At 38.7% G+C, this 27612-nt stretch overlaps 1 protein-coding gene across 24 annotated transcripts in view; it reads left to right on the top strand.

Annotated features, from left to right (window-relative positions):
* Positions 1 to 27612, top strand: part of LOC138825117 (protein FAM114A2-like) — a 142370-nt gene that overhangs the window by 18225 nt on the left and 96533 nt on the right. For 5 of the 24 annotated variants that reach the window (XM_070019520.1, XM_070019519.1, XM_070019518.1 and 2 more), the window contains exons 4-5: positions 6920 to 7074; positions 8786 to 8907. In XM_070019520.1, coding sequence (XP_069875621.1) covers positions 6920 to 7074; positions 8786 to 8884 — 254 coding nt within the window. In that variant the 3' untranslated portion in view covers positions 8885 to 8907. The other 19 variants (XM_070019535.1, XM_070019534.1, XM_070019538.1 and 16 more) reach the window with 14 other exon arrangements.

The following is a 27612-nucleotide window of genomic DNA, read 5'->3' as shown; positions in this document are numbered from 1 at the left end:
TTAATGGATCATGAATATGAAAATCTAAGGAAAGGAGATAGGGAGAATACACCTTTTTTTATACCTTTGAAGACTAGCATGGAGAACAGAATTTAGGTTGTGTTTACTTGTGTCTCATGAGTAGAGAACTCCCACTACTCAGTGGAAGTTTTATGGACTTAGATTTTAGTTGAATATTAAGTGTACCAGAATAGAATGGGTGGCTTTTTCATCCTAACGTCTTTCCCATCTAAAATTTCTAAGCATTAATTTCACTGTGAAGGAAAGTATACCGGAGATGGGTTTTTTTTAGAAGTTTGAGATAAAAGATACCAATGAAATCACTTGGTATCTTTTTTGCAATTTTGTCATGTTCCTTTAAGGATGTTGTCTTCTGCTGTGTGTGTGTGTGTGTGTGTGTGTGTGTGTGTCTGTGTGTGTGTGTGTGTGTGTGTGTGTGTGTGTGTCTGTGTGTGTCTGTGTGTCTGTGTGTCTGTGTGTGTGTGTGTGTGCGTGTGTGTGTGTGTGTGTGTGTGTGTGTGTGTGTGTGTGTGTGTGTGTGTGTGATGTTCCTGGAGCTTGAAGTCAGGGCCTGGGTGCTGTTCCTGACCTTTTTGCTCAAGGCTGAGTAGCTAGGATTATGGTTGTCAGCTACCAGTGCCCGGCCTCTTTCTTTTTTAATGTGTATGTTCTGGCACTGGAGCTTGAATTCCGTCTTCACAGTCTACCTTGTCTCCCTCCTCCACAGCTGGCACTTGAACCCTGCCTCTGGTTTTTGCGGGATAAATAAACGGAGATGAAAGTCTCACAGACTCTTCTGCCCTGGTGGCTTTCCATTGTGATCTTTAGATCTCAGCCCAGAGTAGCTAGGACCATAGGCATGAGTCACCAGTGACCCTGTCCTGCTTTCCCAATTCAGATTCATACTTAAAAACTTTTTAACTGTTACTAAAAGATACTGGTTACAGTTATATAAGTTGGGTAAAGAGTTCATTTCTTTTTTATCAGTCATGGACATGAACTCTGGGCCTGGGCGCTGCCTCTCACCTCTAGAGCTCAAGGCTAGTTAATGCTCTACTACTTGAGCCACAATGCCACTTCTAGTTTTCTGATGGTTTATTGGAGATAAGAGTCTCACAGACTGGCATTGAAGCACAATCCTCAGATCTCAGCTTCCTGAGTAGCTAGGATTACAGGTGTGAGTACATTTCTTTTTGGACAGTGTCAACATTTCCTTCTCTGTTAGGCTTGTTTAGAGGGAGTCTAGTGTGGCCTTCAATCTTTTTTTTTAATTTTTATTTTTTTATTGTGATTGATTACATAATTTCCCCAATTTCAGAGTATTGTGGGATAGTGATGCTGTTAAAGTCACAAACACACTCTAACTTTCCTGGAACAAATCGTCTATTACGGTATAACATTTATGAGTTCTATGAGCTTTGTGATACAGTTATTTCTTCCGCATTGGGTGGTATGTACATTTCTTTTGTTTTGCATAGTATCAGCTGTTCCCTCTTTCCCATTTGTTCCCTCCCTCACATAGCTGTCATTAAGTTGCTTAGTTCATTTTGGTCAATGTCCTGTGCAGCTGATGGGTCCCGCTGTTGTATGTTTTCCCCTGATTCCCTCTAGTTCTGTGTCATCTTCCTGGTTCTCCTCTGGTGTACACATATATACCATACATGTGATCAGCAGCATGGAGTTATTTAGTAGTGGTTTGCCCAGATGAGTGGAAGTTCTTTGTTTCTTAAGTCTTGTTAATTTTGTTGTATCACCTAACATTTTGGATTTAACATCCACTTATCAGGGAGACCATACACCATTTGTCTCTTTGCTTTTGGCTTACCTCGCTCAACATGATTTCTTCTAGCTCCATTATTTTGTCATTTCTAATGGCTACATAATATGCCATTGTGTATAGATACCACAATTTTTGGATCCATTCATCTGTGGTGGGGCATCTGGTTTGTTTCCATATCCTAGCTATTGTGAACAGTGCTGCAATAAACTGGAGGTGCATGTGTCCTTGTATACTGGTTCCTGTTGTTCAGGATAGATGCCTAGAAGTGGTATGACTGGGTCTTAAGGGAGGTCAATCTTTAGCTTTCTGAGGACCCTCCAGACTGCTTTCCAAAGTGGTTGTATAAGTGTACATTCCCACCAGCAGTGTAATAAGGTTCCTCTTTCTCCACGTCCCCTCCAGCATTTGTCATTGGCTGATTTGTGGATATGGGACATTCTGACTGGGGTAAGGTGGTATCTCATGGTTGTCTTTATTTGCATTTCCTTCACCACCAGGGATGGTGAACATTCCCTCATGTGTTTCTTTGCCATTTTTATCTCTTCATCTGAGAAGTCTCTCTTTAATTCCCTTGCCCATTTAGTAATTGGTTTGTTAGGTTTGGGAGGGATTAGTTTCTTTTTTTTTTAATTTATTTTTTATTGTGAAAATACTGTACAGAGGGGTTACAATTACATGGGCAAGATAATGAGTACATTTCTTATCAAGCATTGTAGCCTCCTCCTTTGTTTCCCCTACCCATCCCTTCCCATCCTCCCCCCTGGCCCCCTCACCTAATCCTCCCCGCCCCCCCCAAAGTTGTAAAGTTCTTTTTTGACATAACAATTTGTACTTCTCATTGTTGCGACGGGTCCTCCTGTATCCTCATTTAAACGACTTGTTTTTCCCCTTCCCCTGGGATTAGTTTCTTGAGTTCCCTGTATATACTGGATATTAACCCCTTGTTTGATATATTGCTGGTAAATATTTTTCCAAATTAGTTGGTTGTCTTTTTAGCTTGGTTGCGATAGCTTTAGCTGTGCAGAAGCTTTTTATTTTAAGGTAGTTCCATTTGTCGAGTCACTCTCCCAATTTTTTGTGACTCTGGGACTCTGTTCAGGAAGTTTCTTCTTGTGCCTATAAGTTCAAGTGTCTCTCCTACTCTGTCCTGCAGTAGTTTCAGAGATTCAGGTTTAATGTTAAGATCTTTAATCCATTTTGAGTTGATGTTGGTGCATGGTGGTAGGCTGGGGTCCACTTTTAGTCTTCTGCATGTGGCTGCCCACTTTTCCCAACACCAGTGGTTGAAGAAGTTTTGTTTCTTCCATTGTATGTCTTTTAGCCTTCAATCTTAAGGACTAGTTTATCTTTACTGCTGCGCCCTGATTCCTCTGAATTCACTCTTATTCCTCAGGTTTTCAGTGAAATCTGTTCACTTTGGTTGTTTAAAAAACCAGATGTTTCAGCATAGCTTGAGCTATGGGGATTGTGTTGCTTACTACTTATGCTAGTTCTTCTCCCAACTGTGTGATGTTACCTAGTGTTTGAACAGTGTATTACTCAGATACATACAAATCAACACATCTGTAGATTCTTGGAACATTTTACTTATATAGCTGCATCCTCTGAAGTTTTTTGACTTTAAAGTAGTAGCTGCTTCAGCCTTCCTTGATGCCAGACTTTATCCCTGACTTACATTGCCTGTGAGTGTTCTGTTGTCTGTAGGTTCTCCTCTGTGTGTTGGGGTTTGGAACTTTTCTCTAGGCAGAAAGCCCAGCTGTGGCGTTGACTTTGTTTCTCTTTTCTCCTGGACCAAAGTGTTTTTTTTTTTTTTGTCTTTTGTGTAGTATCTAAAAATAGTTCTTTCTTCTATTTTGTCTGGTTTTCTAGTTGCTGTATAGGAAGGCAAGTGTAGAACTTGAAAGCAAAAGTTCTCTCCATAATAGAGTGTTTGATATAATATAGTTAAATTACTTGGTGTACTAGTTGATCTAGTATAAGATTTTTAAAGGTAAACAGAACTAATTATTCTTGAAACATACTCATCTTTGTAATGTATATTGATTCCCATACTAAGAATCAGCATAGTCTTTTAGGACAAAGTTGAGCTATAATTTTCATACAGTAAAACTTTTTTTCTGCAATATGCCTTTGTGTTGAGAAATAATGGTTATGTTAATACTGTATAATCACAGTATATTGTGATGCACAGATACAGAATATTTTCTGTATTTGTATGGCTCACTGAGATATAAGAATATTTTCATTATCTGAGGGAGTTCCTTCATGCCAGTTTGTAGCCACACCTTTCTGTCTGTTCACAGCATTTGCCAACCATTGATCTGTCTCTGACTATAGTTTCCCCTTGTTTAGAAAAATGTTTACTATGTGCAGATCAATATTTTTTTTTCTTTTGCCAGTCCTGGGGCTTGAACTCAAGATTTGAGTGTTGTCCCTGACCCATTCTGTACTTAAGGCTAGCACTCTACCACTTGAGCCACAGCACTATTTCCTAAATTTTTTGAGAAGTCATTTGAAAATAAGAATCTCATGGACTTTCCTGTCTGGGTGGCTTCGAATATGATCTTCAGCTCTCAGTCTTCAGAGTTAGCTGAGAAGCTAAGATTGCAGGCACGAGTCAGCAGACCACCATTGCCTGGCTATTGGAACCTTTCTTTCTTTCTTTTGGCAATATGAAGTACCACTTGAGCCACATCCTTAGTCCTTTCTTCTGCATGCCTCTATCTATCTACCTATTTACCTGTCTATCTATCTGTCTATCTATCTGTCTGTCTATCTATCTATCTATCTATCTATCTATCTATCTATCTATCTATCTATCTATTTATCTATCTATCTATCTATCTACAGGGAGTAGTCATTATTTTGCTCTATATTCTCAGTGATGTCAGTTCAAAATGGCAGGGAGGGCATGGCAAAGCAGAATCAATCATACGATGGCAACTAGAAAGCAGAAATAGCTAGTTTGTTTTTGGTTCTGATCATAGGTTTTGCTTGTGCTGGCTTTGGACTACAATTCTGCGTCTACTTTGTAAGCAGCTGTGATTATAGGCATACACTGTGTCTTTGGATTCTCTTTTTATTCTTTTCACTCTGTAGCCCAAGCATCCTTGACTGGATATGAATGTAGCTTAGGCTCGCCTCAGACTCACAATACTCATACCTTAGTCTCTAGAGTATTGGCATTATAGGCATGCACTACACTACAATATTTGGTTATACTTTAGCTTTATGCTTTATATTTTTTCTTAATTTTCATACTGAAAATTAAAACAGTGAATTTTCATAATGTGAACTTGTTCAGAATCTTTTTTTTTTTTTTTTTTGTCGGTTGTGGGGCTTGAACTCTAGGCCTGGGCTTTGTCCCTCAGCTCTTCAGCTCAAGGCAAGCGCTCTACCACTTGATCTACAGCGCCACTTCCGGTTTTCTGGTGGTTTATTGGAGATAGGATCTCACGGTCTTTCTTGCCCGGCCTGGCTTTGAACCGCTATCCTCAGATCTCGGACTCCTGATTAGCTAGGATTACAGGCGTGAGCCACCAGCGCCCGGCATTGTTCAGAATCTTTAAGAGACAGTATGCCCCTTCTAGGAAGATAACTATAGTCCTGACTTTTATCTTAGATTAATTTTGTTTGCTTTTATACTTTACATACTTATAGTACATTTTGTATCTAGCTTCTTCCACAACATTTTTGTATTATTTGACCATGTTGTATTTTGGATGTGGTATTCCATTTTGTCACTATGTCATATTTTATTTATCCCACAGTTGTTAAGCATTGAAATAGTTTCCGTGTTGTAGCTATCACAAATACGGCTGCTCTGAATATTTTTGTTTATGTCTTTTTTTTGGCCAATACTGGGGCTTGAACTCAGGGCCCAGGCACTGTCCCTGAGCTTCTTTTGCTCAAGGCTATCACTCTACCACTTGAGTCACAGTGCTATTTCCTGATGTACTGAGGAATTGTTCTCAGGGATTCATGCATGCTAGGCAAGCACTGTATAATTAAGCTGTCTTCTGATGAACCACTACACATATGTAGCATAGTAGATACTGGCCAGCAGTTTTCCAAAGAGGAGAACCTACTATGGTTCCACATGCGGTGTGTATTTATTTCCCTTGCTGTTCCACATTCTTCCCAGTACTTAGTATTGTAAGTCACTCTTAAAGAATTGAAACATATAAATGGTTGGGCACTGGTGGTTCATGCTTGTAAACCTAACTCTTCAGGAAGTTGAGACCTGGGGTTGTGGTTCAAAGACAGCCCAGGCAGGAACATCTGCAAGACTCTTCTCTCTAATGAACCAGCAAACAAAGTAGGAAGTGGAGCTGTTCCCCAAGTGGTAGAGTACTATCCTTGAGGAAAAAAGCTCATAGACATCACCTAGGCCCTGAGTTTTAAGTCCCTGGACTGCTACAAACCCCCCACAATATATGCAAATGTATTTTCCCAGTATAGTAGTAATGACATTTATGTTGCTATCTAGGGAAAGGACATTATTAGTGGGAGTTTAGATGCCTTAGAATTCATTGGGAAGAAGACAATGGATGTAATAGCAGAACGGGATCCTGTATTTAAAATGACTAAGGGTTTGATGAACCGGAATTCTGCACTGTCTCAGGTACTGTTACCTTTACTGGTTTGATTGCTGTTTTCTGTTGTTTGTGTGTTTTTTTTTTTTAATTTGAATTTTTCCCTTTGTTACCTTGGGACTTTGTTAGTGTGTTTTCTTGTAAAGAATTATCAATGCATTATAAAATTAAGGCATTTTTTATGGGCTGGATTTTTTTTATGGGTTTGTCTAATGCTTAGACAAACAGCCAGCTCTTTTCTTTCTGCAGTTGCCTCTGTCAGTGCAGTACAAAATCCTGAGCGCTATCAAGATTACTTATTAGGTTATTGTTGAAACCACTTTTGGAAATGCATGTGGCTCCTTAGGTGCTGCTGTCTAACATCAAATTTTGTTTAGCTTCTTTTTTATTTTTTGCAGCTCCTGATCCTTAGTGAATTTGACTTGCTGTCCAGGAATGAAGGGTAGTACTTTATACTGGAACTTAGCTTTGCTTCTTTCCACTCTTAAAAACTTTCCCTTGAGCTCTTATTATTTGCTGCATCTATGCTTCCATCTCTTTTTAGGTTTTAGAGTAAGAGGCCAAGGAAAAAGAATAGCTAAGACCTCCAATGAGGTAGCCATGGAAACAGACAAGAAAACTCATTGTGAGCTACCCTTTGATGAACTTCAAGAACATCTAGAAGTTCTGGCGATGCTTTCCCAAGAAAGTGAAATAAAGGTAATTCCAATCCCAAACTCCCAGCTGAAAAGAGTCTTCAAAGAAAAAACATTGCATGGTTTCTTTTCACTTTGTATATTTGGAAAACGAAATGTGTCTCTGAAGGAGATGTGCGTTGCTGGAAATATTATAATAGAAGAAAAATATCCCCTACTGTTTAATTGTTAGAAATAGTGAATAAGTCAAATGTTATTTCTCTTAAAATTATAGAAAAAGAACAGGGCTGGGAAGGTGGCTCAGTGGTAGAGCGCTTGCCTTGCATGCCTGAGGCCCTGGGTTCGATTCCTCAGCACCACATAAGCAAAAAGAAATAGAACAGAGGTCTTAATATAAGATATCCTTTTCTTTCACTTTAGTCTTTCATTTTCTGTTTTTTCTCCAGTGTCATGGGTTTTTAGGTGTCAAAAAGCCTGTTATAGCTGCTAATTTGTATATAATTTCCTGTTAGTTCATCTCCTCTGATAATCTAAGCCAATCTTTCTTGTCTTCCTCCTCCTCCTCCTCCTCCTCCTCCTCCTCCTCCTCCTCCTCCTCCTCCTCCTCCTCCTCCTTCTCCTTCTCCTCCTTCTCCTCCTTCTCCTTCTTCTTCCTCTTCTCCTTCTTCTCCTTCTCCTTCTCCTTCTTCTTCTTTTTCTTCTTCTTCTTCTCCTTCTCCTTCTTCTCCTTCTTCTCCTTCTTCTCCTTCTTCTCCTTCTTCTCCCTCTTCTTCTTCTTCTTCTTCTTCTTCTTCTTCTTCTTCGTTGGTCTTGGGGCTTATACTCTGGCCCTGGGTGCTGTGCCTCAGCTCTTCAGCCCAAGGCAGGCACTTACCGCTTGAGCCACAGCAACACTTTCAGTATTTATTCTGGTGGTTTATTGGAGATAAGAGTTTCATGGCTTTTCCTGCCTGGGCTTCGAAGTCATGCTTAAGCACTGATAATTTTCATTTATCTTTTGGCCTATATTAATTTTGGAAATACAAATTCTGTCTATTTTCCTATAATATCTACCCTTTAGTGTTATGGTTATTAAAAAAATTAGTTCTGGCTCTAATCCTAGCTCAGGAGGCTGAGATCTGAGGTTAATTGAAAGCCAGACCAGACAGGTTATTTTTGATAAACAACTCAGAAAGCTGGAAGTAGTGCTGTAGCTCCAAGTGTATATCGCTATCCTTCAGAACAAAGAGCCTCAGGGATAGCTCCTGGGTCAAGCTCCAGGATCTGCAAAAAAAAAAAAAAAAGAACTGGGTACTGCAATCCTAGCTATTTAGGAGAATGAAATCTGATGATTATGGTGGGAAGCCAGCTCAGATAAGAGTGTCTTTGAGACTTTTATCTCCAATTAACCACCAAAAAGCTGGAAGTTGTGCTGTGGTTCAAATAATGGAGTGCTAGACTTGAGCACAAAAGCTACGCCCCCAGGCCTTGAGTTCAAGCCCTAGGACCAAGACACACACACACACACACACACACACACACACACACACACACACACACACACACACACACACACACACACACACACACACACACACACACACACACACACACACACACACACACACACACACACACACACACACACACACACACACACACACACACACACACACACACACACACACACACACACACACACACACACACCTGTGCTGGCATGAGCTCTTCAGTCTTTTCTCCTTATGAGATTTTTTTCATTAATATTTACACAATATTTTATTATTTTCATTCAGGTGAAATCTTTCCTTAATTCTCTGAGTGGAGAAGAATTAGAGGCTCTAATATTTGAATTAGAACAACTCAGAAGCATTTTCCCTAGCAGAATTTTATGAGGAAGAGGAAGAAGAGAAGAAAGGTAATATGAAAATTCAGAATCAGAGTGGGAAGATGCAATGTATTTATTATTACTAGAGTATTTATTATTACTAGGGTATTTATTATTATTATTAATATTATTACTAGATTATTTATTATTACTAGAGTAATTTGTGTGTTTGTGTGTGTGCACGCACAACGCCTGTGCTGGTCCTGGGGCTTGAACTCAAGGTCTGCTTGCTGTCCCTGACCTTCTTTGCTTAAAGTTAGACCTTTAAGGACTTGAGCCACACCTCTACTTCCAGTGTATTTTTTGTGATTAGAGATAGGAGTCTCATGGAGTTTTCTTTCTAGGCTGGCTTCCAACTGTGATCCCGAGATCTCAGTTGCCTGAGTAGCAGTCTGACGAGGATAGCCACTGGCACCCTGCATCTCTCTCTTTTTTGCAGTGAGAATTTTCATGTAGAATTCTTTTTGCAACTTTCCCCCATCTAGGTGTTCAGACACATCAGCCTCTTGCTTATGTCTTCTTTTTTTTTTCCCTGTCAGACTCCTCTTAGCATCCCTCATACTGATATTGTTCATACACCCCTGCCAGTGATTACAGTTAAAGATTGCTCTTTTCAGAGTTTGTCCTCAGTTTGGCTAATGTTTCTTTATATCTCTGGATACTTCATCTGTGCCTCGTGACTTGTGGGATCCTTAATCCCATCTTGAATTGAGGCAGAAAAGGTGGTAGTACCTAAAACATGAGTGACAATCTTACCCCTCCCTGCCTCCACAATTTAAAGCCTGTATCTCTTAGAAAATATGAATGTTGAAGCTGCTCATTTTTTATAGTAATTAGGTAATGTGGCAGTTAGTATAAAATGTAATTTCTGGACAAATGAATCTTAAGGGTTGTTTTATTTTAACATTTAATTAGATATATTTCTAAGACATATTATCTGCTAATTGGCTATTTTAAGAAAGTGGAATCCAATGAATTCAGTTTTGTCTTTTTTTTTTAAGCTGGTCCTAGGACTTGAACTCAGGGCTTGGATGTTGCCCTAAGCTTTTTTGCTCATGGGTAGTGCTCTACCACTTGAACCACTGCACCACTTCTGGCTTCTTCTGAGTAGTTCATTGGAGATAAGAATCTCACAGACTTTTCTGCCTGGGCTGGCTTTGAACCATGATCCTTAGATCTTAATTTCCTGAGTAGCTAGGATTACAAGCATGAGCCACCAGTGCCTAGCCCATTTGTAGTGTTTAAATGAACTATTTACTTTGCCATGGAATGACATTTTCACTCTGAAGTATACAAGTGGTCATAGAGACTAGAATTTTATTTGGTGAACATTTCTTAAAAGTGAATGAAATGAGCCTTTACGACGAGAAAAGCAACGATGTATGAGTCGTGATACACATTCAAACTAAGTTTCAATTTTGTAGAATGTATTTATTGCTCTGTTGAGCTTTGTAGCTTCCCAGTGCTGTTTACAGACTATGCTGATGAAATCTGTGTTGATAATACCAGCTATATTCATTGATTTCAGGACAGTTGGTCAGCATTTGGAAGATTTGTGTGACTCAGTGTGAGTATTTTCCCATTATTTAATGTGTGATGTTAGCAAATCATGTACAGGCAAAAGAAAAGAAAAGACTAACTGATTTTAATTTAATACATCCAAGCAGAAAATCTTATGGTATAGCTTCAGGCTCATTGCTATCTATCTCATTACAACTAAATTTTAAGAGATGACCACTAGTTGAGTTTTAGTGTAATATTAAGGAGTATGCCAGCATTAGCTTTATTGATAATCTGAGAAGGCAACTAAAATACTTCTTCCTTTTCTAACTAAGTGACTTTGTAAGGTAGATTTTCTGCATATACTTGAAACAACATAACCCAACAGACAGTATAAAAGCAGATGAGAGAATACAGGTGTCTTTCATTAGGCTAAAGGATGAAGAGATTTATTAAAGATGTAAAACAGTGGGACTATTCTGAAATTTTACCTTTTTTGGAAAATACAGTTTTTTTTCAATAAGTGTATATTAATAAGTAGTGTTTCTTTTCTTTCTTTCTTTTTTCTTTTTGGTGAGTTGTGTGGAGTAAACTGTGGGCTTGGGTGCTGACCCTCAGCTCTTTAGCTCAGTGCTAGTATCCTACCACTTGAGCCACAGCACCACTTACAACTTTTTCTGCTTATGTGGTGCTCAGTAATTGAACTCAAGGCCTCATGCATACAAGATACTCTACCACTGAGCCACCTTCCCATCCCCAGTGTTTTTGTTCTTAAGTTTACAAAACTACCATAAGCACTTGAGTTCTAAATTTTCTTTTGTTTGGGTTGTGAAACTAGGACTCAATACCTGATGCTTTGCTCATTAGCTGAGTTCTACTTTTTAACATATCTGTCTGTTTCTCTCGTGTGTGTGTGTGTGTGTGCATGCACATGCTAATGCATGTGTATCCCCTATTTTTTATTTAATTTATTTATTTTTGTGCCAGTCCTGGGGCTTGAATTCAGCACTTAGGCATTGATCCTGAGCTGTAGTCTACCACTTGAGTTATAGTTGTACTTCTGGTTTTTTTTGTTTGTTTGTTTTGTTTTGTTTTCTGAGTAGTTTATTGGAGATAAGAATCTCATTGACTTTCCTGCTCCAGCTAGCTTTTAATAGCAATCTATAGATCTCAGTTTCCTGAGTGTGTAGCTAGGATTACTGGTGAGAGCCACCAGTTCCTGGCTCTACTAACATTTTTTTTTGTCAGTTGTGGGGCCTAAACTCTGGGTCTGGGCACTGTCCCTCAGCTCTTCAGCTCAAGGCTAGCGCTCTATCACTTGAGCCACAGTGCCACCTCTGGCTTTTTCTACTTATGTGGTGCCGAGGAATCGAACCCAGGACCTCATGTATGCAAGGCAAGCACTCTACCACTGAGCCACCTTACCTTTTTAATTAGCTCTTTGGGAGCTCTCAAAATTTAAGAGTATTAAGAGGTCCTGAGACTAGCATGTTTGAGAGCTGCCAGATGAAAATTTTCCAAATATTAGTGCTTTTAAAGATGGCTCTCTGTTTACTTCTTTGAACTGTCAGTGTGTCCGTAATACCACTGGGATTCCCACTGACCTGGGCTAGGTAGGCCAGCGTGGACCAGCTGTGGGGTAGATTGTGGGGATGCTGGGTCTGCCCAGTAGGAGCGTGGGAATCCAGTTTTGAATTTTCTGTGACGTGCTTGGAGTTAGGGCCCAGTTCTTTTCTTGAGTCTGGCAGCTGGGCTGTTTTCCTCTAATGGGGCCATTTGTGCCGGGTCCTTCCTTGCGTATTGAGCTAGGGTGGTACTCTCAGGTGATGGCTGCAGTGCCCACTATTCATTGAGCTGAAAGTGCATGGCCATAGGTCTGCCCTGCTTTGTGCTTTTCTGTGGAATGACTCCAGTTTTCACTTGGCAGAGATGACACTGAGTTATTCTTGGAGAAGAGGTCGTCTTTGGGTGATCATTGGTGAACAGGTGGTGAGCACTTCTGACTTTAACAATCTTCTAGCAGGCCTGTGGAAATAGGTGGTGTGATATCCAAAAGATGTCTATGAGCAAGTGTTCGGGAACTTAGCTTTCATTTTCTGACTGGGAGAGGTCTTCCTCAGCCTGGGGGGGGTGTTGGTGGTGGAAAGATGACTTCCTTTTTCCTGAAGTACAGGGGGTACTTGAATGGAAAGTAGATAATGATGGAGAAGATGTGTCTGCATCCAGGAAAAAGTAGAGGCGAGAGCCTAGGTCAAGGTGGCAGAAGTGATTTAAGTCCTGTGTTATCTTAGTAGGTAGGTTTGCTCATGATTTTCTACCCCCCTCATGAGTCTGTGCTGCTGTAAGCGTGGCTAAAGCAGATATTGGTTATTTCTGTCCTCAGAGACCATTATCTTGAAGGCACTCTCAGTTCCAGATGGAGAATACTTGACCCTGATTGTTTTAGTCAGATCCAGAGTAACCTGTAAAACTTTTTGTAAGGGTAATGACTCTTAATGTTGTTGTGTACCAATTACTTTTTGACTATAAAAATGGGAAAGATTCTGTTGCCACGTGCTGCCTCCCTGTGGAGTTCTCTTGCTGAGATTCTGAACTAGGCAACTCAATCTTCAGGTGTTCATCACAGCTGGAGAGGGCCCTGGTGGAGAGGGGGTAACGATACAACCCAATGATGGAAGCTCCTGAGCCACCCTTGGGAGAGGAAAGGGATTTCTGGGAAGGCTGAGAGTTTGGTTCTGGAGAAGAATCAAGAGTTCTTGTATTATTGCCTGGATTGGCCTCACATTATGATCCTTCTACTTTCATCACCCGGGTAGTTGGGAATATAGAACTATTGAATGTGACCCCAAAGATTGATATAGGAGACTAGAGCAGCACTGAGGAAATGTTTTCTTCCTCTCCAGACCTGGCAGATCCCAGAGAAGGAGGGAGCATATGACCCTGATATCTAGAGAGTCCTCAGTGAGCCACATCTGTACGAAGGTCTCCTCTGAGATGGCTCTCTCTCCCTTTAGACTACATATTAAATGCAACAGACTTGTCCCAGGCCCAGTCGCCACTCCTCCCAGGGGGAGTGGGCATGTCCTCTGCTCTTGGAAAAGTTGATGGCAAAGTGTGGCATCTTAGACATTTACCAAGATGAGGTAAAATATAGGAGGACCTGACCTTCTCCCTTTTCCTTCCATGGTATCATTTCTCACCAGTCATTATCTTAGAAAGCCTGGAGACTGTTATTCATTTAAAATTTTTCTGCCCAAGATATATTTTTGGATATGCATTTCATCTAGAGATGTTTGACCTTGGTCCTGGATGAAGGGTTATCCACTCTGGCACCTTGGTATCTTTGCTGAGACAGTTGTTTGAGCCTTTCAGGCACTCAGCATATGGTTCTGAGTCTTTCAAGTAGGCATTTCAGACTGAACGCACGTAGACTGCTGTCAACTGCCCTGAATTTTCCAGTTGTGATACCTTGGAGCCTCCAGAGGGGACTGCCCCAGGCTGATAGCTTGGGACTTTTTATGTATGGTCAGGAACAACGTGGTCTATGAGCAGGCCAGGCCTCTGTCTGGACACTTGCAGAGACATTTGAGTGTCCCATTAACAATGTCATCTGGTTGGCTCAATGACTGCATGTGAGAAGGTTGGGAGCAGTGTTATTCTTGGGGTTGGAAAGCTGCTTTTTATGGTATTACGGTTTCCATGGATTAATTTTTGAGGGCATTTTTCATGTTTAAATGAAGACGGGCACAGGAGAAAAATCATTCAGGTTATCAGATAAGTGTGTATTCTCTGAGTGTGAGGAGGTGCCTTCAGGGCCATCTTTAATTTCTGTGATGAAGGGCACCTTTAGCTCTGAACATAGGGCCTCCCATCCCTTCTTATATTCTCAGCTTAGCAGCGATCACATGAGTTGATCATCATCCTAATGGGTGAATCGGAGTGCTGTGTCTAATGTAGGTACAGAGAGAAGCAGTTGGTCCTTCAGTCTAACACTTTCCTTGTGGAAGGTCACATGATTGGATATGTTTCTGAACACTAATGTGTCCACTGTTTCTCTCAGCTTTTCTAGACCATTTTGCTGCCAGTCCTTGGCGTGAGCTACCATGACAACATCTGAAGAGGGGATACAGCTCCTGTTGTCACCATCTGCTTAGGTCAGGGTGACATTTTGAGAGGCTTCTTACATCTTGAACTTTACCAATGACCATCCAGTAATAGAGATGTATTCTGCATGAGTTTACCCTGCTCACACATCACTTTCTACCGCTAGGACCCTTGGCCTTTGATTCTACATAGAGAATCTGATCACGGAGCAGTTACATGCACTATTTTCTGAGTGTGTATATATAACATTGGCATCTACTCCAGGGAGTTCAAGGGATTTCTGAGCATGTTCTCCACAAAGCAGGAAAAACTGCAACCAAGGGATGAGATGAATTCCTCAATGACTTTCGCCATTTCTATTCAGGCAGAGGTACCCATCTGCTACAGGGGAATGGTTTGGAGGTGGTTGTGGACTAGGTTGGAATTCTACCTGAACTTTCAGATTTATGCCTGTTTTTTCTTCCCTCTCCTGTGAAATGATCTCCTGCAGCCTGATACAGCATATGTGCAGACTTGCTGAGGCAGAATCGCTCAGATACCGGAGAAGAGTTGGCATGAGCTGGGGGAAGGGGAAGCATGAGGGTTTGTTCAGTGTGGATTCTCAACTAAAATGACAGAGGTCCCATAGCTTTCACAGCAGTGTTCTAGAGAACAGGCAGGGACGAGTTTAAACTGTGTGTTCTACCTTCCTGGCTGTGATGGGCTTCACATCAAGGCAAGTTGGAGTGTACAGAAGGGCCTAGGGAGGTGGCAAGGCTTTGTTTATGGCTTTGTTGGCTTGAACCCCTTGGCTGTGTGTGCTGAGGATCCAAGCTTGCTAATGAAATAGATTGTATCTGCTGGAAACCTCCATTTCCCTGTAAAATTCTTGTCTGAGTTCCCTCCTTTTGCACTCTTATGTGGGTCTGAGCTTCACAGGGACTTCTCTGGGTGAAGGCACGGGGTTTGTAAGCTTCTCCCAGCTTCCTAGCTCTACTGATCAATGTACCTGGGTGCCTGAGTTACACCAGCCCACTCATGCGCAGTCTAGCAGATAACGCTGTCCCTCTGCTGACAGGCAGTGCCATGGAACACACGAACATTTCTCGATCTCACAAGTCCCATGTTCATGACATTTCTTTTTTTAATTTATTTTGTGAACATACTGTACAGAGGGGTTACAATTACATGGGCAGGATAATGCCAAATCACTGGTGAGCGGTTGTGCATGTATGTACACACATTCACACTAAGGCATGTACATAGTGTCAGATTTGACTGGTTATGTACTATATATTATAGTACCCAAGTGAAAGAAGACTTGGAGATTCCTTGGAAACATCTTCTGTTGGTTTGTGTATTTTTCTTGCTGGTGGCAATCAAATTCAGAATTTCATGCAAACTAGGCATACTATCACGAGCCATAACTGGAGTTATTTTGTCTTCTATTTATTTTAATTTTGGGGGCTGATTCTGGGACTTGAACTCTGGGTCTGGGCACTGACCCTAAGCATTTTTGCTTAAGGTTACTACTATACCACTAAAGCTACAGCTGTATTTCCAACTAATTGGAGATAAGCCACATAAATTTTTCTCCCTTGGGTCAGTTTTGAACCCCTCTGTACACCATTTTTACAATAAAAAACATGAAAAAACCATTATCCTGGAGTACTTTAAGTTCAAATTTCCTAAGTGGTCTGTAAATTAAGACAAATTTTGAGTGGGAAGAAGGTCTCAGAAACATTTATTTGTGTGTGTTTTGCATTATTTCCCAAGTATACATAAGTTAACAGTAGGAGAAACAATAAGAATAATTGGAGAAAAAGAAGTTCTATGTTTAAGTATAATGGTTCAATACAGAATAGAAGACTCTGCAAATAAGACAATTTTGAAATAATAAAGCCAAGGCCAGTAGGTAGATCTATGGGTGTGATATAGAGAAAGCATTACTACTAAGTGGAATATGAAGGATGAGGCCACTCTGTTTCTTCTACTAGTTCTAAATCATGACAGCTAATCATGGAATTTTGTGAAAAGTAGAAGGGAGGAATAATTCTAGTTCCAAAGCAATTCGGATATAAGAGCATGGAATTAACTGGAAATAATGCCATGTTGAGAGAGCAGGAATTATACTAGCAATGAATTGGTGGATAAGATCACATTTCTTTTTTTCTTTTCCTTTCTTTCCTTTTATTGTTTTTTTGATGTTTGTGGGCCTGGGCACTCTCCCTCTACTCTTCAGCTCGAGGCTAGCATTCTACCACTTGATTGGAGATAAGTTCTTCAGAAACTTTCCTACTTGTGCTGGATTGAACTGCAATCCTCAGATCTCAGCCTCCTGAGTAGCCAGGATTATAGGCGTGAGTCATTGGCACCCCTCTTAAGATCCCATTTCTAACAGTGTACACTCAAGGTGTGTAATGTGTATGTTCATCTATCTTTATATGTATTATTGAGTTAAAAATCTGGGCTATAGCTTAGACTTTACACTCACAAAAATGTAACTAGTTTAAAATCTGATACTCTTGGAAAGATGAAACCTAAGAATGTAAAGGAGTTTGGGAAGTTCAGTTTGCATCCAGCCTGGGCAGAACAGTCTTTGAGACACTACCTATAATTAACCAGCCAAAAGTTGCATTGGAGAAATGGCTCAAGTGATGGAATACTAGTTATGAGCAAGACTGTTGAATAAGAGCTTGAGGTTTTGGCATACATACATAAAAGCATGCACATAAACAGAGGCACTTATATGTGCAAACACATATATATGAAACAACTCTCAGAATGTGTAGAAAAGTTAGAAAGTAATAGAAAATATGTCCTGAGTAAAACTAGAACAAGTGATAATTTTTTAATATTAGAAAGCCCTCAAGTGAACTTTCCCAGAAAAGCTTGAGAATATTACAAAGTTACGGAACAGAGATAGTAAGAAAATCAAGTAATCATTATTAAAGGAATCAGATCCATGGAGGAATGAAACAGAGACCCCTGCAGGTGCATCTGAAAATGTTCATATCCTGTGTCAAATGTTAGAACGTTTTTGAAAATTGTACATAAACAGTCTGAGCAGTCAGTCTAGTGAATAAGATCATTGGAGAAATTCAGAATTGCTAGCCTGTTTCTAGATTAAATAAACCAACAAAATATGGCAGAGCAATGTGATACAAACCTGGGATTCTAGCACTCAAATTAAGATAGGAGATTAGAGAGTGGAATTATATAACGATACTTTCCCTCAACCAGGTAGTATAATTTTGCCTCAATAAAACAATCCAAAGAACAAGAAAGGAATACAAAGTTGGAAGTTTGGGTTAATTATGTCATTATGTTTTGAGAATTCAAGTTTCCTATATACAACTCATACATAATCCTCACCTGTGTTTTAAATGCTGTCTTCCTTACAGAACATTCCTCGATAGAAAATAGCTCATGATTCCCAACCAAATATTTGAAAAAGTAAGCATCATTCTGTTGGATTACAAAGAAATTATGAAGGAATACAAAAGCTTAAGCCTGGAGAAATAGCAAAGTTCATCTCATGTAGGACTTTGTAGACCTGGCTAAATTAGAATTTAGATTTAAAATAAGTAGTTTTTGCTTGTAATTTCATATTCTATAGGATACTACAAAATTGTTTTCAAGTAGAAGATTTAATTTAGAAATTCACAAATGATTCTGGCATTCTATTTGCCTAGAATATTCTTTCAAGTGAGGTATAATTAAAACTTAGTTAATAGATAATTCCATTAATTCATGTATAGCATGATAATGTGAAAAATCTAGCAAGAGTTGCTAACAAATGGATACTATTGATTTATAAATTTAGAAAAAGAGCAATTTTTTGAGACTTTGGTGTAACATGGTATGAAGAGAATAATTGTGTCATCCTTTTTCTTCTACCTATACATAGCACAGGAAGAAATTTCCTTAATTACATACGTCTGTATACAATGAGTAAAAAGCTAGGTTTGAGGTGTGTTTTTATTTCGTTTTTGTTGTTTGGTTTGTACTAAAGCTTTAGCTCTGGGCCTGGGCACTGTCCCTGAGACTGTTTTTGCTCAAGGCTACTGCTCTACCACTTGAACCTCAGTGCCAATTTTGTCTGGCTTTTCTTTAGCAGTTTATTGGAGATAAGAATCTAAGAAAACTTTCTGCCTGAGTGGGCTTTGAACCATAATCTTCAGATCTTAATATTCAGATATTCAGATCTCCTGAATATCTATGATACATAAAATAATAATATATAATAACATAAAAATAAATAATACTTGCAAGTGTTCTGATCTCAAGAATACCGCTGGAGGGAAATGTTGCAGCAAAGTTTAGTGTAGTGTTCTTTACACAACTGGGAGTGTATCACAGCAGAAGTGCAGTATATTTTCACAGTAGTGATAAGCTAGTCATGATATAAATTTAGGGAATTTTAAGGTGCACCTTACAAGTTGTAAACTGTTGGGCATAAAAACTTGGGATTTTTGTCATAGAAATAATAGCTTACTCTGATGAACAAATGTTAACTCTTCAGGAATTAATTGTTATAGATAGGTCATAGTTTTATCTTCTACCAGAAAATGGCTATTTTATCTGTTGACTTTTAAATGTGTAACATCCCATTGGAAACTGCATCTATTGCAGAATTAAATAAAGTGCAAACAGATACTGTTTTAAATGTCTCTGGTATAGCATGTTCAGAATTTGAAAATGAGTATTTAGTAGTCATAGGAATTTTAAAGAACATATATATTCTGTCCTCTTTACAATTATTCAGTTTTATAAGTTAGGAGTTTCCATAGAATTGAACATTTTCGGGTTAGTATGAGATAATATTAAAATAATGTTTTGTTCCAAAATAATGGCAAGTATATTGTGAAAATATTGTATAGTTTGATAACCTTCAAGTTGATGACCCTTTGATAAAAAAAGGGGTAATAGAATAATATTTACCATACCAACACATTGAAATTATATTTTTTGTAGCTTATTTTTCAATTTAATTTTATTGTCAAGGTGATATATAGAAGGGGTTGCAGTAATTGTAAGGTAGTGAGTACATAACAAGTCAAACTTTTTACCCCCCCTCACTTTCCTCAGTTTTCCTTGACCTCAATACCCCTCACAAGTTGTAATGTATATTTCAAACATGTTGTGTTGTGTGCATTGCTACTGCATTAGTTTGCCATTTGTCCTTTGTCTCACCATTTTATTATTCCACTTCCCTTGCCACATTAAGATAAATGTATATACAATGACACATGATACTGAAATCAAATATAGCAGGGGACAAAACATAGGGGAAAACACAAAAGAAAAAAGAAACCACATAGTACATTAAAAACAACAACCACAAAGAAAAACCTCTGTTTTCATATGTAGGACTTCATTTTGCTCAGCATCATCTTATACATAGCTATTGAGCCATTCTGTTCAACTTCTAGGACTATCCTAGATATTCCCTACTTATTACAAATTAGGGAAACCATGGAATCTTTCTTTGTGTCTTGTTTATTTTACTTAGTAGGATTTTTCCAAGTCATTCCAATTCCTTATGAATTGTAAGCATAGAATTCTACTGTGTTTGAATATACCACATTTTGTCAATTCATTCATCTACTGAGGAGCATATTGGTTTAAAACATGATTGCATGTAAGTATCATTTAGAGTCATTCTAAAATGACAGATGCCACCTCCTCAGACATTCTAAAATCACGATTTCTATGTAAGATAAGATTTCATGGTGGTACATGTGTTGGGGATATCTGGATGAGTCTAATGTATATCTTGCACTGAATTAGGCAGGAAGATATCCAATATCATATGGGATATGTCTCTTTAAATAAAAATTATGTAAGTGGAAGGGCAAAAGATGGGGAAGAGAAGAAAATAACTGACAGCAGATAGATCATTGTCCCAAGTTAGAGTATAAAAAGACATAATCTATAATTTCCCAGTTAAAGAGAGACCAATATAATACATCCCAATTAATTTAGGTACATGCAAAATATTTACTTGGCTTTTTCCTACTGTAATGCTCCAAAATAAATGAAGACTTATAAGAAAAATTATGTGATTTCCACTACTTCAACCTGAACACTAAATGTAATGAGCCCTCTTTTTCTCACTTTTCACGTGGAAAATAGTCCCAAAGTTGATGATGTTGTGGCTGATTAGAGTCAGAGCGAGGGGCTTCTACTTGTACAATTATCCCAGAATAGTTTAAAGCAGTGTTTCCCCCAAAGATATCCAACTACATTTTCTGAAGCTATACTTTGAACACACCCTCACACCTGAGCACATAATTTGAAATCAGACTTCTGCATTTCCTTGGCACATTCTACTTTGTGCTTTTGTCTTTTTTGCACATTCCTTTTGAGTTCATAGTTGCTCTATTTCCATTTCATCTTTACAAACTGCTAAGAACATTGTTTAACTACCACTACTTGTTTGCACACGCCCAGTCTATGTATGAAGGTACTTTGTCCATGTTAAGCAATAGGGCAGTACTCACTCTCTGAGGAGAAAAGTTGCACAGTATAACCCTACGCCCACAGTAGAGGATGTCGAATTTAAAGCATTTTGAGATGAACAGTGATATTAGAATTGAAAGGCTCCTTAGGGACATTTTCTTGGAGCTCATTAGTTTTCCCAGGAGAAATATAAATATCCACAAAATCTGGACAAATTAGTAAGCATCTGAATTTACACTAGATCCTAGATGTTGTGTTAATACAAGTTACCATTGTATTATTGTTATATCATCATCCTTCCCTACTTGAAAATGGGTATGAGAAAATGAAAGAAAGGCACTAAAGCAAAATGTCTTATCTTTTTAGGCATTTAATCCTAGTGGTGAGGGTAATATCTGAACTCTTCCATTCAATAAAAGCTTGAAGTTTATAAGAGCACTTGAATTTGTGGTAGGTTGATTGATAGGGTTATTTCAACATAGAAATATCCCTAATAAGAACTAGAGTTTAAAATACACTATATGGCAGTTATGATGTTTCAATGGCTATTGAGGAATTTTCTATTCTAAAGAAGAATAAATTCAGAGAATCTTCAATCACATCAGTAAAGCTGTATGTTCAACCTAATACTTAGTGTTACTTGTCCGACATTTATTATGAATAGGCTGATAAGATATCCAAACATATCTAAAGATATTTCAATAATATCCCAAACTGATGTGGATACATGGGCCAAGAATTGGAACTGTAGGACAAGTTAGGTTTGTCTGAGTTATAGTTCAATGTATAAACTCCTGGCTAAACAAAGGCTTCAAAAATATTCAAAAACAATGGGGCTGGGAAGGTGGCTCAGTGGTAGAGTCCTTACCTTGCATGCATGAGGCCCTGGGTTCAATTCCCCAGCACCACATATGCCAAAAGAAAAAAAGCCAGAAGTGGTGTTATGGCCCAAGTGGTAGAGCACTAGCCTTGAGCTGAAGAGGTGAAGGACAGCGCCCAGGCCCAGAGTTCAGGCCCCACGACCAGACCTCCCCCCAAAAATATTCAAAAACGAACTTTACAAACTTTAGGGGGGGGGATATGAGAAGGGATGGCAAGGGGAAACAAAGGAGGAGGCAACATTGCTTGATAAGAAATGTACTCCTTATCTTTCCCATGTAATTGTAACTGTACAGCATTTTCACAATTAAAAATTTATACAGAATACCGCTAAGTAAAGTTCAGAACAATTGTATCTGTATAATTCTTTTTTGTTGTTGTTCTTTTTGGTAGTGTTGGGTGTATCCGTTGGAAAAGAACAGGCCTAAACAGTGCCTTCCACATTCTGTAAGCTACCAAAAAGGCACCATAATTGACATGAGGGATGCTTCTTTTTTTTCTTTTTCATTCCTTTTTATTGTGAAAATACTGTACAGAGGGGTTACAATTACATGAGCAAGATAATGAGTACATTTCTTTTTTATTGTGAAAATACTGTACAGAGGGCTTACAATTACACGGGCAAGATAATGAGTACATTTCTTATCAAGAATTGTAGCCTACTCCTTTGTTTCTGCTTCCCATCCTATCATGGCCCCTGTATAATTCTTCTAAGATCAGGATGAAAGTGTTTGTTCCCAACATTTAAAATCAACAGGATATGTTGAACTCATGGATCCAGAATTTTATGGCTTCACATTCATATTTCAAAAATTTTATCAATATGACTTCACCAAAACACTGTTCTTATTGAACTTCTCTATGTCCTCTTACTTTTCAAATCCAGGTGGCATATTTCCTTGAATATCTTCCTGCAAATTCTTTCCTTCCTTTACTTCTGAAAATCTTTTATTACTTTTTTGTTTCCTTATTTATTGCTTTCTTCCAATCTTGTCCACACTGTTGCTCACATTGCTCACACTTGTGTCTGAATTTCCTTTTTCTCTTCCCTTCAATAAGACCCCCAATTTTATTATTGTTTTTCATATTCCTGGCTGTAGACATTTTGATGATGTCTAAACAGACCTATTTTGTATCTGTTTAATATAAATTTTAGAAATATCAGAGAGTTTTTTCCCTAAATCAATTATTTCCACCTGTGGTCCTTATCGCTAAAAATATCACTAATATAGCTGCCAGCTATATTAGTGATATATATATGTATATATATACATATATATATATATATTTGTATATTGTGGAAGCACTTTAGATTTCTTCTTACCACTCTGCCTCTGCCCATTAGATAAGATGAATTATCAAAATTTTCTCAGTAAAGTGTTTTCCTTTTCAATCACAACATTGTCATTATCAGGGTACACTGTGGTCATCATCATCTTCACCAAAATTATTATTAGCATCGTAAGTGCTAACTTTTGAAAGTCTGATATGTATCTATGATTTTTGGTTATGAATCTATGAATCTATGTTTTTGGTTAATAATTTTATTTATTTAATTTATTTATTTTTTTTGTTGGTCGTGGGGCTTGAACTCTGGGCCTGGGTGTTGTCCCTTAGCTCTTCAGCTCAAGGCGAGCGCTCTACCACTTGAGCTACAGTGCCACTTCTGGGCTGGCTTTGAACCGTGATCCTCAGATCTCAGCCTCCTGAGTAGCTAGGATTACAGGCGTAAGCCACCAGCGCCCTGGTTAATAATTTTAATGTTACCACTGTGGTTGAATCCATATTAAAATTTTGAGCAAATAAACAAAAAATGAAACCATAAGAAGTAGTTTGACTATGTGCATAAGACAAATTATGGAATAGATTTTTGAAGTATTGCAAATTCCTAACCAGTATGATATAACTTCCTCTCTCCCCTCCACTTCACACAAATTTTTAAGTTTGAACAGAATTATTTCATGTAATATAATATAAATGTTACTACAATATCATGTGTATATTTTAAATTTCCTTGAAAGTAATAAACTACATTCTATTGAAATATTAGTGATTTATTGCTAGGAAAATTTTGGAAAAGTAGACTATATCTTTGGAAAGATAAAGTCAAAAATAGTAGCATAAAAGTTATAAAGAAGTCTGTCTTCAGAAATATGTATATATATATATATTATGTATAGAAAGATATACATTTTTAGAGATTATTTGTCATCAGAAATATATACATATATCAAAATATATGTGTAGAACATTGTACATTATAGTGAAACAAAAATCTTAAAACATAATTAAAATTTACAAAATACATCAAACAAAGTGCCAGTGACTCATGCCTATTATTCCAGCTATTCTGGGTAATGAGATCTTAGAATTGTGTTCAAAAATAGCCCAGAGAGAAAAGTACTTGTTAGGGACTGGGAAGGTGGCTCAGTGGTAGAGCACTTGCCTTGCTAGCCTGAGGCCCTGGGTTTGATTTCTCAGCACCACATAAGCAGAAAGAAAAAAGCCGGAAGTGGCACTGTGCCTCAAGATATAGAGTGCTGGCTTTGAGCATAAAAATGCTTAGGGACAATACCCAGACTTTGCAAACTACAACAACAAAATATATCACATTAATTTCACAAAAGCATCTTTTAACTGCTGTGAACGTTTTTTTTTTGGGTCTGATCATGGGGCCTGAACTCTGGGCCTGGGCACTGTCTCTCAGCTCTTCAGCTCAAGCAGTATGGAGGTTCCTCAAAAGACTTCACATAGATCTCCCCTATGACCCAGCAATCCCACTTTTGGGCATTTACCCAAATGTTTACAAACAAGACCACACTAAAGCTACCAGCACAACTATGTTTATTGCAGCATTATTTACCATAGCTAAGATATGGAACCAACCCAGATGCCCCTCAGTAGATGAATGGATCAAGAAAATGTGGTATATATACACAATGGAATTCTATGCCTCCATCAGAAAGAATGACATTGCCCCATTTGTTAGGAAATGGAAAGGTTTGGAAAAAATTATATTAAGTGAAGTAAGCCAGGCCCAAAGAAGCATAGGTCCCATGGTTTCCCTTATTTGCAATATCTAGTATAGGTATGAGTCAAGCGGAAAAGGTCAGATAATGTGATGTTAGGAAAATGAACCCTTAAATATGTATTTTAATGTTTTCGTTTCTTTCATGCATGTGTTTTTAACGCATTTATAAGATTATTTCTTTGTTGCTTTGTATGTCCCTCCCCCACAGTGTAACCCCCGCTTTCACTATATTTGATGTAAGTATAACATGTGGAGGAGATGGGGACAAACAAGTCGTTTAAGGATTCAGGTGGACCTGTTGCAACAATGAGATGTACAAAATGTCATGTCAAAACCAGCTTTACAATGTCGGTGTGTGGGGGGGAGGGGGGTAAAATTGGGTGGGGGGAGGGGGGAGGCGGGGAAGGGAAGTGAAGGGTAAACAAAGGAGGAGGCTGCAATGCTTGGTAAGAAATGTATGCATTATCCTGCCCATGTAATTGTAGCCCCCCTGTACAGTATGTTCTCAAATAAAATAAAATACAATTAAAAAAAAAACAAAACAGATATACATTAAAAACTTTTGAACTCAAATGACCATTTTTTGTTAATGCAAGAATTAATCACCAGTACTGTACCAAGAAGCTAGACTTAACACCTATATGCCTTTTTTTGGTGGGGGGTGTCTGGTTGTGGGCCTGAACTCTGGGCCTGGGCGGTGTCTCTCAGCTCTTCAGCTCAAGGCTAGCACTGTACCACTTGAGCCACAGTGCCTCTTCTGGTTGTTTCTTTTCTGCTTATGTGGTGCTAAAGAACTGAGCCCGGGCCTCATGCATGCAAGGCAAGTGCTCTACCACTGACCCACCTTCCCAGCCCACCTATATGCCTTTTAAAAAAACATATCCAATTGCAGAGTATCAATGAAAGCAAATCATATACTGATAAATTTTCTAACCATATTTTTAAGGCTTTTTCAAAGTTAATACATCCAAGTGGCAGTTTTAGGAATACCAATCAGATCATGACATCACTCATTTTTACCATTATGTTTCCTGTGTCTGTCTGCAAGAGAAAGGGACAGGACAAAGATTGGCCACACAGCCCCTCCTAAGGAATGTGCATGCACCCAACTCTTCAGGGTTAGTTGAACTGCCTTTGTGCCAGCTTGCCCTCTTCTACCATGCGTGGACTCCCCCCAGGGCCTGTCCCACCCTGCATGACTGGCTGAGCTGCACGTCTGCCTCTACATCCCTCACCTCAAAAGACAGGTCTTCTATTAGAGTCTAAGTTTTTCCCTTTTTTTTTCTTGGTTCTTGAATGAAATAGTTTTAGACAGAACAGGTAAAATCTTTGACAGTGTTAAATAAACCTTTATATTTAAATTTCTAATAGTATCCCCAAGTTTTAGCAGAGGGAACTAAATCCCAAACAGCCAATGCCTTTTTGTTGAGTCAGATAACTTGATTGCAGTGTAAACAACCTTTGCATTTTAAAATACCGAATTTTAAAATACAGATTTTGATTTGTAAATTAAAGAATTCTTAGAAAGTTTAACTAAACTTCCTGTTTAAAACAATACAATAATCCTTTAAGATATTTGGCATACAAATCTGATGACCTTCCTTAGAGTTTCAACTTTTTTTAACAGCATGCTGATTTTCATCTTGAACATGTTCCAACATACTCATACAAAACTTAAAGTGCACAAAAATGAAAATCAGTCCAGAATCTTGATCTAAGATTTAAGATTTGTAAAACAAAGTGCCTTTGCTGAGCTTCATTTACCCAGGGCTTGCTTGTTTAGCAATGCATTTTACCAATTGGCCTTGTGAATACCTTCAGCTGGAGGAAGGCTAGGTGGGAGTCACCTGAAACTGAACTGGCCTATCTTTTATCCAATTTTCTTTTTAGACAAGAGCATTTTACAATTTTTTTAACTGTTCGGACAAGCCAAATGTCCAAACGAGGCTCAAACTGTCTATGCCCTCACCTCCGGCTGCCTCTGCAGGAAAATGCAGCCTGAAGCTTGTAAGGGCTTGTGACCTCCCATGCCCACCTCTTCACTGCTGCAACACAGACAAAACAGAGCAGGTCTATGACCAAGCCCAGACAGAGCTGGAACTTTTATTCCCCCAGAGATGTCCAAATGAACAAAAAGAACAGATTCTAATAACTTGAATAATTGTCTGGGGTTTTTTTTTTTTTCAGAGAATGGTGAGCTCTGGCATTTAGGGGACCTGTTTTGGTGACTGAGAGCCCCCAAATAACTCTGAACCTAGAAGAGAGGTGTTAGTTTAGAGGAACTCTCCTGCAGCCATTTTACATTAAGGGAGGGCCAATCTACCTGGCAGAGAGTGCAGAGATGACCTTGGGTAACAGTACTCATATGCCCTGGCTTTTTCCTGAAAATAAGAAAAGGGATCTAAAAGCATTTCCAAAAGTGATGGATAAAGAAGTTTGGTGCATTTCTACAAAAAGCAAGATATCAGTGATCTCAGAATTAGCTTAAAAAGAAGTTGTTTCTTACTTTTCCTGCTTGGGCCAAATAAGCTTTCCCCTTGGAATTTTATCAGCACCAGAGTGGAGACCTAAGTTTGAGAGGAGATTCTCCACCTCATCCCAAGGTTTCTCCAACATCTGAGGTTGGGGTTGGAGACATAGGTTTAACAGGAGATTCTCCATCTCATCCCTTTCTCCATGCTTGTGGTTCTCAGACATTTAGACAGAAATGTCAACTAAAACAGACAGAGATAGGTGGCTACACAAACCAAATGGTCAGACAGAACAAGTAAGACAAC

Source organism: Dipodomys merriami, unplaced genomic scaffold (genome assembly GCF_024711535.1).
Source record: "Dipodomys merriami isolate MVZ:Mamm:240054 unplaced genomic scaffold, mDipMer1.0.p SCAF_1342, whole genome shotgun sequence".
Classification (NCBI taxonomy): Eukaryota; Metazoa; Chordata; class Mammalia; order Rodentia; family Heteromyidae; genus Dipodomys; species Dipodomys merriami.
The sequence above is the reverse complement of the archived record's forward strand: the minus strand, read 5'-3'. Positions and strand labels throughout refer to the sequence as shown.